At 39.2% G+C, this 18,007-nt stretch overlaps 1 protein-coding gene across 3 annotated transcripts in view; it reads right to left on the bottom strand.

Moving 5' to 3' along the window:
* Nucleotides 1-7,000: 7,000 nt before the first annotated feature.
* SLC35A5 (solute carrier family 35 member A5) overlaps nucleotides 7,001-18,007 on the bottom strand; it is a 30,802-nt gene continuing 19,795 nt past the window's right edge. For all 3 annotated transcript variants that reach the window (XM_040980486.1, XM_040980484.1, XM_040980485.1), the window contains exons 6-7: nucleotides 10,636-11,413; nucleotides 7,001-9,410 (exon numbers count right to left, since the gene is read on the bottom strand). In XM_040980486.1, coding sequence (XP_040836420.1) covers nucleotides 9,345-9,410; nucleotides 10,636-11,413 — 844 coding nt within the window. In that variant the 3' untranslated portion in view covers nucleotides 7,001-9,344. The remainder of the gene's footprint in view (nucleotides 9,411-10,635; nucleotides 11,414-18,007) is intronic.

An 18,007-nucleotide genomic window follows, 5' to 3' on the forward strand; every position in this document is an offset into this window, starting at 1 on the left:
TATAAAATAGTTGAATAGTGTAATACTGGACATGTAGAATTTGCTATTAAAGAGAATTCAATGACAAAATCATAAATTTTTAATAACAGCATTTACAAAACAATTAAAATTATCATCCCCTTTTCTGTACCAAAATATAGTGAATAATACAAAATAAAAAACCGTTTAGAAACACAAATGAAAAAGATGAAACAGAAATGCCCATGAAACATGAAGGAAGTATGCACATTTTCAACTGGAAGAGTACAGGATCATATTCTCTAATCATGTCTATGAAAACTAGAAACTAACAAAAGTGTTAATGAAAAACCTGTCACACAATACTTGAATCAAAACAGAATCAGGGAAGGAAGCACTGCATTTCAAAGTCCTTACAGCAGAACTGTACATACCTCAAGGAATGTTTCTTCTAGCCATAAACAATTTCATTAACAAATACAAAAGGAAGCAAACGCATTTCTACTAAGGAAAAACAATATGTACTAAATCCTAACAAAATGGGAACCTCACTAAAATCAGGTAGCCTGAAAGACAACTGGATAGCAAGCACCAGGCATTTGTCTGCCACTTAGAAAGCAACTGCAGTAGCAGAATTTGTCTCCTGAAGCTACTTTTTGGAACCTTGGAGTCTGAAGGCTTCCAACTTAGGAGGGTTTGGACTGTAAAGTTCCCTTAACTTTGTCCCATTTCAGCTCACAGAGGAGAAGCTGCCACCTCCCCTGCTCCCTGTAGCCCTGTGGCAGGCAGCTGTGGTCATGACTGGAGCAGTTTGCACACAGCTGCACACAGGGTAAGCAAAAGGTTCCAGGTGCTTTAAAAACGGGGTCTGTGTGCTCATCACTTCTGGTGCTTCTCACCACTGAGGTGCAGAAAGACATAGAAGCTGATGTTAGGACAACTCTACGCAACTACTGCAAGCCCTCTGTCTGACTGAAGTGATTTCCGGGGGGGTGGGGGGGATTTCCAAGACTAACACTTTTTCCTTTGTGATGACTGATTTTAGATGTCAGCTAGCCTGGATTAAATGCCTAATTAAGTGGCGATGTGCTATTTCTGGGTGTGTCTGTGATGGTGTGTCAGTCAGCTGACTGGGATGGAAAGATCCAGAGTCACTGTGGTTGCACACCATCACAGTGGCTGCAGTCCTGGATAAAACAACAATGGCAGAAAAAAAGGTGATTTCCTGTCTCTCCTGGAGTGGAGACACTTTGTCTGCCCCTTGGACATCAGGACTCCATGTTCTTTGGCTTCTGAACTTTACAACAAACAATTGTTCAACTGGAAGTTTCACCACTGGTTTCCTTGGTTCTGATCCATGCTGCCTGCATCCTATGGTCTCCTACTCTCACCAGATGGCCTGCTGTGAACTCCCTAGTCATGTCAGCCAATTTTTCTAACAAATTCTTTTCCGGCTAATAAATCTTTCTGCACATCTAGCTCTCCACTTCCCCACCTATTTGTCAATTACTTCTCCCTCTCTGTACAATCTGAATACAATTGTTTTTCTACAAGAACAGAATTTTAAGAATGAGTTTTATCAATTGCTTTTGCAGTTTCTGGAATTAGCTATCTAATTTGATTAGGCTCTAAACACCAAGGATTCTACACCTAATAGTAAACAAAGTAGAACACAGGTGGTCCATGGCATGAATTGACGATAATCAAAAGAGTTGCTTTGTATATTCACAATCATTCATGTATGTAAGGTAAGCATGTTGTTAATTCTGTATATTACTTTTGAATATTTATGGAAAACTAAGCAATTTAAAGATACTGACTGGTTGCCTCCAATGTTGGTGGACAAAATGAAAAAAAAAAAAGAGCATGAGTGTAGGGATGGGATGGAAATTCCCAGTCCCAGTGCTGCACAAATAGTCTAAGAGCTACTGTGACCACAAGACTGAAATTGCTGAAAATCAAACATCAGCTCTCATCATGCAACTGGCTGAGTTACAAAAAAAGCTGAACTTTCAGCCTCCAAGGGTGTCTATTACTAAAGCAGGGGCGAGGGTTTGGAGAGAACAAAGTTCTGTAAGTTGAAATGGGATGTGCGGGAAGACCAATGAGGCTGAAAACACCGACCTCCTGAATTCTGAAGTCTTTTTTTTTTTGCCCACAGAAATGAGCTCCCCACCCTTAGTGGCAGCAGTACCTCCACCCACAGTGGTACTGCCTGTTCTATCTCTGTCTGTGGGAATAACCCTGCATTTCCGAAGGAAACAATAATGGCTTTTCCTGAGGTAGCTGCTAAGCATGACACTACTAGTTCTCCTTAAGACACACATTCACTGCTCTTTGGCCAGCAGGCCCCCAAAGGTCGGAGACAAAAAGTGATCCAGGAGAAATACATCATATCCCTAAAGAAATACTTGGTTTCCTAATTTATATGAACAGAACAATGACAAACAATCTGGGAATGAATATTAAGCATACAGTAGTAGTAGAAAGAACATAAAGTTGGAAGAGTATGATCTTAGGGGAAGAGGCCTTCTTTTCAGAAATTCTGTATTGCACGTTGCTGGTAAAGGAGCTAAGAGTATTGTTTCTTAGTTTGGTCCAATGAAACATGAGTCAAGATGGCCCTCCATTAAGCAAAGTGGAGATGCCCAATCTCTTTTGGTTTAACATAGAGGAATGTACTCAAAGGTTGAGGGATATTGGAACATTAGTCATTCATTAGTCATTCCTGAAGAATCATGTTACTATTCTCTATATGTATGTTAGACTTCACCCTGGGGACCAGTCACTCAACTGGAAAACTTAAAGTGCAACAGGGATAATTATATCTTAGGATAGCAGGGGTCAAGCAGCAGTACTCCAAGGTCAAAGGCAATGTGGGCAATTAATTCAATGGACAGTAGAGGCAAAGTAAGAATCAGAATTGCTTGATCATTTAGATTTATGACAATGGCTAATTGTGGTATTTTTAGATGTAAAACAGATAAGAAGTCTATCAAATTCTTAATCTGTATAGGCAAAAAACTTTTAGGTCAAGTAAACAAAAGTTGAACTTTAATCATAAAAACGGAACGTAAAGTCATGACTCCTCAACCAATTTCAATACTTGGGTCATTCTACAGACCCAAACTCCCTTGAATTAAGTGGAGGTTGGGTTACTTTCACAAAGAACCTCAATTTTCTAGTGCCAATTAATACGCTCCTCATTCCAAAGTGAAACATGGCTGTTTCCCAGGGTAACTCACATTAGGGAAAACAAAACAAAACATAATGAGAGCTTTCAGACTATTGGATGGTGGCTCTGAACTGACACTGAGTTCCAGGAGACCTAAATTACCACTGTGGTCCTCTGGTCACAGTAGGTGCTTACAGAAGTTAGGGAATAAATTGAGTTTTATTTCAGGTTCAACTAGCAGTGTGTTGTGTACATCTACAAAGCTATCTTGTGATTATTACCCCAGTTCCAGAATGCAAAGTAGTAGCTAGTAGCATTTCCACTGGCTCCCTAACCTATCGAATCAGGGCTATTAAGATGGAAGAAGCCAAATGAATGCCATGGAAGCTGCCTTTATCAAAAAAGGTTGTAAACTGAAGACCAGACTGAGGAGATTAGTACCATCAGTTAAGGACTTGAACGACATAGTGGTGGTGATTACCATCAATTCCTATTTCAACTCCACCCGTGCAGAGGACAGTTGGATCTTGCACAATGACAGTGGATTACTGTAAGTGTAACCACGTGGTTCCTCTAACTGCAGCAGCCACTTCAGATGTGATTTCATTGTTTCATCTGGTATGCAGCTATTGATCTGATACATGCTTTTTTTCCCCCTTTCTCCAAGAAACACACAGTTTACTTTCTGATGGCAAGGTTAGCAACACAACTCACTGTCCTACCCTAGGAGTACAGCAATTCTCCAGTTTGGTATTACATGGTTTAGGTTCACAGGGAGCTTGATTTCTGTTCCCTTTCAGATGACACCACATGGGCACAGAAAAAAAAAATGAAGACCCACTCTAGACATATTGGTAAGGCACTTGTTTGTCAAAGCACAGCAAGTATATCCAACTAAAATTTGGGGACCTTTGTTAGCGAAATTTCTAGGGACCCAATGGTGAGACATTTGTGAAGTTGCTACTTCTGCAGTGGTAGATATCTGGTTCCTTCTGCAACCAAGAAAGCCACAACTTCTACTGAGCCTATTTGGATTTTGGGAGCAATACATTCTTCACTTCGATGAGTTGTTCTGGCTCATTTACTGAGTGACTCCTCATCTGCTGGTCCTCAGTGGGGTCCAGGACAGAAGGCTCTGTATTACGCCCAGGTACTGCATAAGCTGTGCTGCATTTAGGGTCACATGACCCAGCAGATCCCGTGCTACCTGAGTGGTCAGAGGTAGACAGGGATACTGTCTGGAGCGTTTAGCAAACCCCTAAAGGAGAATCAAGGTGAAGGCTCTCAGGATTTTGGAACAAGTCCAACAATAACCACTCTCCTTTTTGGAGAAAGTTCTAGGGCTGCTTCTGGGCTTTTAGTGAAAACTGAGTATTTAACAAATTCACCAAATTCTGCCAGCTAAGCTGTCATGATCCAGATACTTATTATATGACCCACCAAGCTATAAAGTTGAGCATGTCCAGGAGAACTCCATCAAATGGAAGTGGTGCACTCATCATCAGGCTTGAGCAGGTCCTAAGACTCAAGTAAGTTACACAAAGAATTGGCTCAAGTGCCTATAGTTCCTACTCCTGCAATTTGGCCTTTTCTCTCAGCCTGCATGCATCACCCTTTGGGAAATACATTAAAAACAATTAACAGAGGAAGATAACAATAGGGCCTGGTTTATCAATGATAGACCACTGTAAGTGAGCAAAGGCCGTGACTGTATCTGGCTCCCATGTGAAAGTTTACCAAAGAGTGATCTCAGTAGAGGAGGGTTACAATAATCAAGAGGATTTGATAGCATAGTATATAGACACTAGGAAGCTCAGTTTCAGGTATCTTGGCATTTCTGAATAGGTTCATTCAGGAAAGTTTTCATAGTGGTTAAGATGAAGGTTCTGCATGAGTTCAGGAATATGGACTTCCACTCACCAAATGAGTTCTAGAAAGGGGTGGTGAAGTGACTGTAAGACAATATAACTACATCCTGTAGAACTGTATGTCAAATATAGTTAAAACAGTATTTTTTATGCCACATACATACTGCCATAAGAAAGGTCTGAAAAAATTAACAGAAATAGCTAACCTATTTTTAAGAAATTATTTACAAAATTATGAATGAGAAAGAAAACAGAACCACAGTAACACAAAATTTAAAATGATAGTTCCTAAGTTCTAATGCACATCAAAAAATCTGAATAAATGGTATAGTTTAATAAAATGTAAATGAGTTAACCAAAAAGAAGAGAAAGAGCCAGCAAGTGAGGGAAGAGAGAAGCAACATGTGTGAAAGTAACTAAAAAATGCCAGTGTAGGCTGTTTGACTGGTGAATTCTTTCAGCACTTCAAAGAATACAGCTAACATTGAAAAACTTCTTTGGGCCTGTTGAGGCATAACTGGTTAAAGGTGCTGCCTGAAATGCTGGCACCACTATAGGCTCTGGTTTGAATCCTGGATGCTCCATTTCTGATCCAGCTCCCTGCTAATGTTTCTGGGGAACAGGGGATGGCCCAAGTCTTCGAGCCCCTGCACCTCCATGAGATACCCAGATGAAGCTCCTGGTTCCTGATTTTTTTTTTAGCCTAGCCCAGGTTTAGCCACTGTGGTCATCTGGGAGTGAACCAGCAGATGGAAGGTCTTTCTGGCTTCATAACTCTTTCAAATAAATATATCTTATCTCCACCTCCCCCACTCAAGGCACTCAGGACAGTGGGATGCAACATCAGTATGGGATTGCTGGGGATATGAGTTGGTAAATCCCAACAGGATCAAATGTATTATCAGCAGCATTAGATTTATCTTGGCAAAGATATGAAGATGTGTAAAGTAATTAAAATAGCAAATGAAGGCTGATGTTTTGCTGCACTGTTGGGTGCCTACTGTTTTTTTGACGAAAATATTTTGTTACTAAATTCACATTTGAATTAAAAACTTAATGGTTTTACAGCATTGCATTTTAGTTTGTAAAGCTGTATTTTTTTTCATATAAAGTCTAAGTAAATAAGCCTATACTACATATTATGTATGTATGTTTTTAAGTAATAGTAAGGTAGAAAAAAGGTTTACATTGAGATTTATGAAAAAAGTTGTTTTTCCTTCAAAGGGGCATTATACAGTTTTAAAGACTCTGCTCTAAGCCTTAAAGGATCAGAATCATGATCTTTCTACTGAGTTTGACTTTCTCTGCTGCTTCTTGTCACTGCAATGGTAAGATTTCATGGGTCCCATCAGGATATAGCTAAAGGTGAAAAAAAAAAACCCAGGAAGACAGGGCTGTATTTCAAGCTGCTGGGCCCACACAGAAGAGGAAATGGCTTCACTGAAGCTCCACAAAGTCTTATCTAGGTCACAAGCAACACTATTTCTGCATAGGGACTCAGAGGCCAAGAAACAGACAAGCCTTGGAGTTGAGAACTGTAATTCTATCCTCAGTGGCCCCTCTGCATGCAGGTCTTGAAAATTTATGCAGCTGGCCAACCATGGAGCTCCCGGTTTTAAGCAACACATTTCCCTCTTGACTCAAAAGCCACATTCCGGCTTCCCTTCTGCATTAGGCACATTCCTCAACAGAAATCCATTTATCTTATGATGAATACCAGTTAGACCAGCTTGTTCAATGCAAACCATACTAGCGGTCCAATCAAATGCAATCAAAAAACCGATGATACATTATCTGCCCATCACAACTGTCTAGAAAAGAATCTAAAAATAGGGAGAGATTTCAGAAAATCATTTAATCCAGTGTCAAGATCAATGAAGTTGGTATCTTCTAAAACATCCTGATAACAGACTCTCTTCCTAACCACTTCAGGGGTAGACAACTACTCTTCAGGAAGTTCTTTTCTCCTGTTATAAAGTTATCTCTTGTTAGGGCAGCCTTCTTTATAAACAAAGAATAACTTTCACCTTAGAACTCTTACTGTAGTTTGGTTCTGCAGTTCTTTTTCTGCATGGTAATTCTTCTCTCTTAATGTATGCAATCCCATGATTCCAAGAGCACCTTGGAAATGGTTTCTACTGTTCTCACCTTCAAGTTACACTCCTCAAAAAAGTTCTGCACATGCAATGTTCCAGGACATCCATACATTTCTTACTATATTATTTCTCTCTCTCTTTCATTAGTGGTAAGACAACACAAGCAAACTTGAGTTTGGGCAAAAATGTTTTCCAAAAAAGAAGCTGGCAAAAAATTTTAAATAAGAAAAACAATTTCAATGTATTACTTGAATCTACTTTCAATGTATTCTTTGGCAGTATTTTTCTAAAGATATTTTTGTAATCTATACACTTAGTAAGATAGACAACAGGGAATTACTCCTATAATTTTTCCTCACCTTTTAAATGACTGCCATAAGTCAAATAATCTTCCTGTTCACATGTTCTAAAGGTGAACAGTCTTCTTACTCTTAAATGTCAAAATCTACTCAGAAAGTTTCAAAAGTTGTTTTGGTTTTTGCTTTATTCTATTAAAATACATATTTATGTGCAGATATACATACATACATATGCATGTACACACACACACACATGCACACACATTTATCTATTTGAGTAACAAAAAGAGAATGAGCATCTATCCTATTTGCTGGTTCTTTTCACAAATACCCACAATAGTTGAGGCCGAAATGGTATTGGAACTAAGAGTCAGAAACTCACTGCAAGTCTCCCATGTGGGTAACAGGGATTCAGTCACTTAAACCATCACTAATGGTTCTCAGGGTCAACATCAACAGCAAATGGAAATCAGGAGCTACAGCCAGTCCTGGGTCTTGAACCTAGATACTCAAAGTGGGTTAGTGGCATCTTAGACAACATCTTAAACATAAAGCTAAGTATTCACCTCCACTTCTGAAAGTAAACGTACTTCACATCATGCGTCATATGGTAACATAAAATTTAAATTTAATAACTAAAATTTCCACCAATGCTTGCTAGTTTTAATACTGTACACATCACAGGAGGATTACAGTGTAGCATTATCTTTTATAAATTTGCAAAAAAAAATTAGGGGAAAGAGAAGTGTATACCCTAGCAGGATATCACCTTGTAGCTTAGATTTTATGGTACCGTCCTCTGAACATACAAGTCAGCTAAAGTTAGCTGTTGCATCAGCATGCGCCCGTGTGACCCTGAATAAGGGACCCTGTTTTCAGTTTTATCCACCTCTGCCTTCTCTATCTACTAGTGTTAACAAGCTGACACAACCAACTCTGAAAAATACTCGGCACCTACAATTGTGTAATATCACAGTTAAGTAATTTCATTACTGACCTTTATATTTTGAAATTAATACTATTCATATTTCAGTAAGAAACAACATTTGTTTGCAAAGTGTGCTTTTAAAATGGAACTCTTCGGCCTAATTCTTATTGACACTATGGTATGACTCTTAAAGCCAGCGCTCTGGACTACAGCTTGACACCTGGGAATGGCATAGGAAAGAAACACATGTAACAATCATAAATTCAATGACTGATCATCAAAAAGTATGAAGCCAAGGTTTTGTGACACACAAGCTGAGAAAGAGAAGTGGCCCACCATAGCTTAGTTACATGAATCAAAATACAAACTGTAACTCTGGTGACTTGGGAATTAAATTGCACCTAAACTGAAGCTTACTTACTTAGAAAAACACCAAAATACAGTTAAAAAATATTTCCATGAATGCCTAAAAACTAAAATTCTGAAACAGTCTGAATAATTGGCCACAGATGACCTTACCACAAGCATGTGGGGTACCTGAATTTTTACTTTCTTTAATCCAAATTTTCAGGAAGAGTCCCTTTGCTTTTGAACTGCAAAATGACAACCTTTAGGACCTCCACATTTGAGGAAAAACCTAGATATTTATAATAAAAATGGGAAGACTGAGGCACCCAGGATAGACATAGACAATCATGAATATCTGAAAAACTGATCTCTATTGTCTACTTACAGGATAAAACTAACATGATTGTTACAAGTTTTTTGGAACACTTGAGGACAAGGAAAATGTGCAAATATATGCTGCCGACTTATCAAGTACCAGGCTATTACATGTAGTTGTATATTATTACTCCTGTGTTAATTTCTTATAACTTTTTAGCTTTTAAGTGGTTGTACACATGCAAATAATATTGCATCATAGACATGTTCTTGGCTTTTCAAAGTGAAAAGTAAAATATCAGAAATGCTGAAATGTGAAAATAAGGTTTGTGAGAAATGCCAACTATTTGGCACCAATTAGAAAGTATCTTCATCTGACTCATCACTCTTGGGTTTGGTAAGTCTTTCCAGTTCCTCTCCATCCTAAAAGAAAATATGAAATCAGTAATTAACTCAAACAAAACTAGAGAGGTAGCATTTTTGATGATCACTAAGGGAAAGTCTCACAAAATATAGTAGTCTTATTCATTCAGTAACAATTCTTATTTCATTAAATGATTAATATGTGTGATCAGATTAAATAAGTTCTTTGTTCTTTTAAGAGCACAATGACGTCATTCAAAGATGCTTTCAAGTCAGTCTTTGAGTGTCAGTTCATAGCAAAAAGGCAGAGAGCAACATCTTCTGGTCTTGGGGAGAAACTAACTAGAGTTCACCTATTACTCTATAACAAAAGAATACAGTACATTTGAATGTATGCTCGGGCATGTATCATTACATTTGAAACTTAAGTTTCTAGCTTTTTATCTTTAGAATCTGTTTTATCGCCATTTCAGAGGCATTACACCACATTTCCAAGAACACTCAAAAAAGCAATAGGCTTTCCCAGAATGAAATGTTCACTCTGTGAAATATTTCACTACTTTTGTGTTCATGAACACTGTAAATAGCAAGGGTTGCTTATTTCATCCTTTAGTACATATTTAAATCCTATACTGAGTCTCCACAAGGTCACTGCTAATAAAATAACTGACAGATACTTCCAAAACAATTGTAAGTAACTGAGATTAATTCTACATCTTTTCCTTTCCAGAGATCTTTTTGGAAGTTACTTTCTTAGTGAAATACACAAACCCTGCCATTCTTGCACAATGTAGTTTATGAATACTATATAAAAGATTAAGGAGCTGGAGTTTCTGATTTGAAACATCAACTACTCATATGCATGAAGTTTATTTCTGCAACGACTGTGAAGAAGAGCAAAGGACCAGGTGTCAGACCTTGGTTACAGTTTCAGTCCTTTACTTATGTCCTACTAGCCAGTCAGCCAATTTTTCATTTACAAAGATAGGAAACTAGACAAGATTACCTGTGAGTCACTGCCCACGTCTCTGATACTGCAATTCTCTGTGATACATATTAACATACAAAGTCCTCAAGGCTGTGATTTGCACTTCTTTATCTCTAACAGAATTTATCATGAGTTCTTAGAAACTCCAGAGTACAATGCTGACTGCTCATTGACTTTTGAGCTACAGAGATCCAATACATTGCTTGATGAAAACAGCACTGGTTTTTCTTTTAATTAAATAGCCATGCTTTGAATTTGTGAAAAAACAAGCCAAAAGCAACATCCTTACACACTTACCCCACTGGAACGCTCCCAAAGGCTGCCACTTAGATCTCGGATCCTTTCTTGTCTAGGTGCACATTCCAGACCCTGAGGCTTGCTGGCATTATAAATAAATATGGAGAGAAGGACTGTTGGGGCTTCCAAGAAAAATTCCAGAGAGGGCCTGAAGTCAAAGACCAGGACAGACACTGTGGTGATGATGACAGTGGTGACCTGAGCCATCAAGACATGGAACATGTTATCCAGGAACTTCAGAATGAAAGCCACTGAGAGGCCCTGGAATGCAGTAACAAAAATAAGGGCTACTGAAAACGCATTGTGGCCATAAAAAAATCCACAGTTCTTAATCTGATCCCGGTTACTGCTTTGAATGGCCAGGGTCAGTGTGTTAAAAAGAACGCCAAAGAAATAGAGTTTGCTGTTCTGCACAAAGATGCTTTCAGTGAGCTGGTTCCCCTCTTTCAATATCTTTTCATTATAAATGTTGGCCAATGAAGACACAAAACATTGCACTATAATAAGAATGTGGCCTAAGCCAAGATGAAAGTTAGTGAACACTCCAACTGTGGCATTCCACTTAGGCTCAGGAGAAATCCATTCCTTGGCTGTGCAATTGTCTTTTCCGGGACACTCACTTATGAAATGAAGGCAGGAATTGGATGGGCTGAAGAAGGCGTCATGATGAAATCCATGGCCTGCTGGGTTATGGTGAGTTTTGGTCCCAGTGGTCAAGGCCACGATAGACAAAAATAGAATCAGAAGGGAAGACCACTGTATTAAGTTGAGATGTCGCCTGTGCAAAAATGAAAACGGCAATTGTTACTCCTTTTTTCCTCAGTCCACTGTTTCTGCTGAAAGTTTATACTCTTGAGTACTGGCTGAATTAAGCCTCCTTGAATTTTGCCATAATTTTCTACAACTCAAGCTCAAAGAAAAGCTGCTGGAGATGCCTCTGATTCTCAAACATGACATTTTTATCCATTGTCCATAGGGACATCTGGTCACTTTTCTTTGCAGGTTTCAATTCAACTTGCATGTTTAATTAAGCCATCTTTCTACCTTCAGAAAAGAACCTGGATATCGGGTACAATAATCTTTATCTTACTATCAAGTTAAGCAAGAGTGGAATTCTCAGCCTGTGAATCAGAAAGGATGTAAGTCTCAGAAGTATTCTATACAGAGGAGATTCCTTAGAGCTTATCAAATCTTCAAAGAGCTGAAGAGGAAACTAGTTCTGGATTCATTACTATGCATTATTCCAGCAAACCGCTGGCTGATAAGGCAAGCAAAATAAAATTCTAACAATGCTTTACTTTACTTACTTGTTTTACCCAAGAAGAAACTTCTGAGATACTAAGTACATGTATTGCTATAATTAAATATGCCAATGAATTCAATTCAACAGACATCTAATAAGCAGTTACCATGTGCCAGGTAACCCGGACAGAAAGACTCCATCCATAATGAATTTCTGGTGTACTAAGCAGAGTACCATGAAAATGGTTGACAGCAGTAAATCATGTCACAAGTGACTTACAGAATAACTGGGGCACACAGAGCTGAGAACAATGGAATCTACAGGTGGAATCAGATTTTGTTTGAAAAAGAAAACTATATTTTAGTTAAAGAATGAAAACTATAGTGAAGTTTACCATGTGAAAGAGGAATAAGTGAGATATTGAGGCAGAAGGAAGGGTCTCCGGAAAGGCAACACGAATGTCTGATGCTGGGAAAGAAAAGAGGAAAGCCCAGCTGGGGTTGAGGTGTAGACAGGAAGGTCTCTTGGCATCTGAATATCAATTAATCAGATGGGAAACCTTGAAAGGATAACTTTAGCAAAGGCAGATATGTGAAGCAATAGCTAAGAATCCAAACAGGTTTGATGTCACTGGACATGTACTGAGAACCTATTGGGGGTGAAGCAACTCCTCCATTAAGAGAGGAAGCAGTTCTCTGAGAGGTTAGCTGACTTCTCTAAGATTATGCATTTAATAAACAGCAAGGAAAGCATTTAAACCATGGTTTTGTACGTTGTCTTCCTGGGTTGTTATATTTTTAAAGACTAATTTTGATCTTCCAGGATTCAAACACAACAATATATGTCTGATTTCATTGTTAGAGCTTCATGCTTTACAACTTCAATGCGTAGAGACCAACCTAGGGAACACCATATCTGTGCACACCATCCTATTTTTTCAAGTATATAATTTTCAAAGAACTAGGCTGCTTGCAATGTGGTGCAGCAAGTTAAGCTACCACTTGCAATGTTAGGATAGGCTTGAGTCCCAGCTTCTCTGCTTCCCACCCAGATCCCTGCTAATGCAACAGGAAAGCAGCGGATGATGGTTTTCTGTTACATTATGGCAGAGATTTGGACGGAGTTCCAGGAAACTGGTTTGGCTTAGCCCAGCCCTGGAAGTTGTAGCCATTCTGGGAGTGATCTAGCAGATGGGATAATCTACTTTCTCTCGCTATATATGACACTCTGCTTTTCAAATAAATAAATCTTTTTAAAATAAACAAATGAAGAACTAGTTCTAGAACTCTGCAACGAAGCCAGCTCTCTTCCAAAGTTAAAAACTGTATACCAGTCTCTTCAAGTTTTGAAGCTGCAGCTGGTATATGTCAAATACTTGAAAGTAAATTAAATGGAAACAGGGCAAGTCATGCAAAACTTGTGTCTTATTTATGAACATCACTATATAATCAAAATGACTGACAGATATATCAGGCAATAACAAAATCTCCAGTACCTTCAGAAGTTCTCAATAGCTGTTGGTTATCCACTAATATTGTAACAGAGAATAAACAAAAAAACAAATCTTCAAATAAGCAAAACAGTGCCTACTACAAACAATTACACGCTCAAGGTAATGTTCTAGAGAAGGCAAAAAATATTGAACTTGGGCTAAAGGTGAACTTTCAGTAAGCAAAATAAAACTTTACAAATTACCCTATAAAGTTAGCTGAGGATCTGTGATTTTACAAATAATAACTGTTCACTCCTGGCAGAATTTGTTCTTCAGTTTAATTGATGCTACACAGAAGCTTGCTTCGCTGACCTCTCCCTTTAGAACACAGTGACTGATGCTCAGAGCTGACCACTTGTGGCTGGAAGGCTGCTATACTCGAGGCTCTGTTCCAAGACAAATTGTTTACCCAGAGTCTCCGTTCCGAAACAATTCCTTTCAAAGCATTCAGAAGACTACTAGCTGAAGGCACATCACTCAAATTTTTAAAATGTCTCTGATTATACACAGGTGAGCTAAAAAAATCTAAGAATGAATGAAAGTCCAGCAAGTTATATTTTTAAAATGTTCTTAAAGACTTGATAAAATCCAGGCTGCCTGAAGCCTGTAGGTCATGTACAGTGAGGGTAGTGACATATAGGAAAGAAGTCAAAGATGACCAGTAAAATACACACACACACACACACACACACACACTCTCTCTTCTCTCTCAACAAAAAGGCCTTAGCTCAGGTTCAAGTCACTTACAATCTCATATGTACACATACTGTGTATATCTGCAAATGTAGTTCCTGCTTACCCATGGTTTTATTTTCCAGTTTTGATTACCTATCACCCATTATTCAAAAGAATTAACTGGAAGATTTCAGAAACAGGCAATCCATATGTTTTAAACTCTGTGCCATTTTGAGTAGCATAATGGTAACCTCTTCTTTTGTTTCTGCTTGGTCTTACACAGAATGTGAGACATCCTTTACCAAGTGTACTTACAGTGTCTATCTAAGCTATTATGCCATTAGTCACTTCGTAGCTTCTGCTATGAAAAAAAACCATAAAGCCCTTATTTTATTGAATGGACGTGAAGAGCAAGAGCACTGATGTAGCTATACTGGAGAGCCGGAAAATGCTTCCCTTACGTGAAAATGTGAGTTCTTAAGGGAAAATACTGTGCGCTGAGGTTGCTAAGAATTCATCAAGAAGGAGGAAAGAAACATTGATGTTATTTTGCTATAGCAGTCTTAACTGCAAGTTAAAGCCATAATGCAGACTAAGTGCTTGGTTAAGGTAGAAAAGGGATTATATTTGTGTTTACTTTTGAAGATTTATTTATTTATTTGAAAGGCAGAGTTACAGAGAGGGAGGCATCAGTCTTCCATGTGTTGGTTCATTCCCCAAGAGGCTACATGATAAGGGCTGAACAAGGAGCCAGGAGTCCCATCCAATCCTCTCACTGGGTAGCAAGTGCCCAAATAACTCTGGTCATTTTCTGCTGCCTTTTTCAGTTCACTAGCAAGGAGCTGGACTGGAAGTAGAGTGGGTAAGACTTGAACCAATACCCTATGGGATGCCACCACAACTAAGTGGTGGCTTTAGCAACTATGCCACAACCCTGGTTTTAGATTTGTAGTGTTCATGTACAGGAAAAAAAAAAACTACATGCACAGTACTTGGTACTGCCTAGAATCTCAAGGATTTACTGCAGATAATACGGGAGGCGCTACTCTGTGTCTGTGTGTAGTCAGCTTTCCATATCTTTGCATTCAAACTGTGATTTCAAAGTACAAAGGTACTTCAAAATGTTCCTGGATAAACTGCATTTAAGTTTAACATTGGTGTAATATACTTTTGAAGTCTATGAATAGTTTTTTTTTTTTACTCAAAAAGCAATTTTAAAAAAGCATATTATTTAAACGGCAGAGTTAAAGAAAGGGGGAGAGGCAGAGGAAGAGAGAAATGTTTCCCATCCAACTGGTTTGCTCCCCAAATGGTCACAGTGGCCGGGGCTAGGCAGGCTGAAGACTGGAGATAGGAAGCAGGAGCCAGGAGCTCCTTCTGGGTTTCCCATGAAGACACAGGGGATGAAACTATCTTATGTTGCTTTCCCAGGTGCATCAGCAGAGAGCTCGATAGGAAGAGGAGCAATCAGCACTTGAAATAGTTACCTGACTTGAGATGCCAGAGCACTAGGAGGTAGCATAACCAACTGTGCCACAGTGCTGGCCAGGAATAGTTTTTTCACAGTACATCCCTTTCTTTCTGTGAACTTTTTTTTTTTTTTTTAAGAGATTTATGTCTTATTTGAAAGACACATTTACAGAGAAAATGAAAGAGAAAGAGAGAGATCGACCATCTGCTGATTCATTCCTCCCAAGTGGCTGCAACGGACAGGGCTGAAGCCAGGAGTCAAGAGCGTCTTCCAGGTCTCCCTCATGGCTACAGCGGCCCAGGACTTGAGCCATCCTCTACTGCTTTCCCAGTTATTAACAGGGAGCTGGATCAGAAGTGGAGCAGCTGAAACTAGAACTAGCACCCATAAGGGATGCTGGCACTACAGGCAGAGCATTAGCCTATTGAGCCACTGCAGTGGCCTGACGTAGTTTCTTACGCATAGATTCCAAAAGGTTCTGAATGAAAATGAGCTTTTTACTTCCATTTTTTCAAATATGAGTGTTTAAGCACTCATATTAAAATGTAAAAATTTATACAGGAACTAAACATGTATAGACTTTTCTCCTTGTCATTCACTAATCAAGAGTATAACAACTACTTACACAGGCTTAGCACTGCATTAGCTATTGTAAGAAATCAAGAGGGGCTTTAAAATATACCAGAGACCCTGTGTAGATTGTATGCAAATACATTGTTATTATTTGTAAGGGACCTGAGTCACTGCAGTTTTTGGTATCCATGGGGGTATCCTGGAGCCAATCCTCAGCAGATACCAAAGGACAATTGTGTACACATGTAATGCTTTCCCAGTTGGGGTTCTCCTAGTAACCTGACAATTAGATTCAAATGGTATCAGACAATAGCACTTAGACCATATTTCTATTGTATTCGGTGGTAGTAGGCCAAGGCAGAGCTTGAAAACAACTAACTTGACTCACAGAATTGCTTTCAAAGGAAACTTTATTCATTTATTACTTACATAGAGAAAATGAGCAGGCCCATATTACTGAAGAATTATAAAGATTTATTGGGAGTTGGGGTTGGCATTATGATGTTGTGTGTAAAGCCACTGTTCATGACCCAGGCATTCCACACAGGTATCAATTCACGCCCCAGACATGCCACTTTTGATCTAGATCCTTGCCAATGACCTGGGAAAAGTAGCGGAAGATGGTCCAAGGACTTGAGTCCCCGCCATCTAAGTGAGAGTCCGGATGAGGCTGCTGGCTTCATCCTGGCTCAGACCTGGTCGTTCTGGCCATTTGGAGAGAGAACCAGTGGGCAGATCTCTCTCTCTTTTATCCCTGTGTCTCCCTCTCTGTAACTCTTCCAAATCTTTTCTTTAAAGTGACTTACTGGGGCAAGTATAGTAGTGCAAAGGGTTAAGCCACTACATCTGGTGTTAGCATTTGGTACTGTGGTGCCAGTCTGAGTCCTGACTGCTCTTCTTTCCATTCCCCTTCCTGCTAACTTACTCTGGGAAGGCAGCAGAAGATGGTCAAAATACCTGGGGCCGTGTGGTAGACCAACATTAAGTGCCTGTCTCCTGGCTTCAGCTTACCTGAGCCCTGGGTGTTACAAACATTTGGGGAGTGAGCCAGTGGATGAAAGATTTTTTCCTCATTCTCTTTGAAATACAAACATAAATAAATCTTGAGGGAAAAAAAAAAAAAAGATGATTTACCCAGTGAAGCAATGAGTTTGGAGAAGCTGCTTCTATACAGACTGGTATTTTTCTTTATCCTGCTGTTGATTCAGACAGTAATTATATCATAAATTCCAATGTAGCCTATATAAATGTTACGAAGTGTTTTTAAATAATTCTTTCTTAGTTTTTTGTCATTAAACTGTGAAACTTATGTACATTTTGTAGATAAAAATAGGTGCTCATTTTGTTCTTTACTGCTCTCAGAAGTTAACAATACTTAGAATGATGTTATTTTTAAAGATAAAGAAACAACTTAGGGGCCCCGGAGGTGTTGCCTAGTGGCTAAAGTCCTCACCTTGAACATTCTGGGATCCCATATGGGTGCTGGTTCTAATCCCGGCAGCTCCACTTCATCCAGCTCCCTGTTTGCGACCTGGGAAAGCAGTCGATGACGGCCCAAAGCCTTGGGACCCTGCACCCATGTGGAAGACCAGGAAAGAGGTTCCTGGTCCCGGCTTTGGATCAGTGCAGCATCGGCCTTTGTGGTTACTTGGGGAGTGAATCATGGGACGGAAGATCTTCCTCTCTGTCTCTCCTCCTCTCTGTATATCGGATTTTGTAATAAAAATAAATAAATCTTAAAAAAAAAAAAAAGAAAAAAAGGAAACAACTTAGGGCCCCGCACAGTAGTCTAGCAGCTAAAGTCCTTGCCTTGAACGCACTGGAATCTCATATGGGCACCAGTTCTAATCCCAGCAGCTCCACTTCCCATCCAGCTCCCTGCAGTGGCCTGGGAAAGCAGTCAAGATGACCCTAAGCC

This window comes from Ochotona curzoniae, unplaced genomic scaffold (genome assembly GCF_017591425.1).
Source record: "Ochotona curzoniae isolate NIBS_2020 unplaced genomic scaffold, NIBS_Ocur_1.0 contig_3498, whole genome shotgun sequence".
Classification (NCBI taxonomy): domain Eukaryota; kingdom Metazoa; phylum Chordata; class Mammalia; order Lagomorpha; family Ochotonidae; genus Ochotona; species Ochotona curzoniae.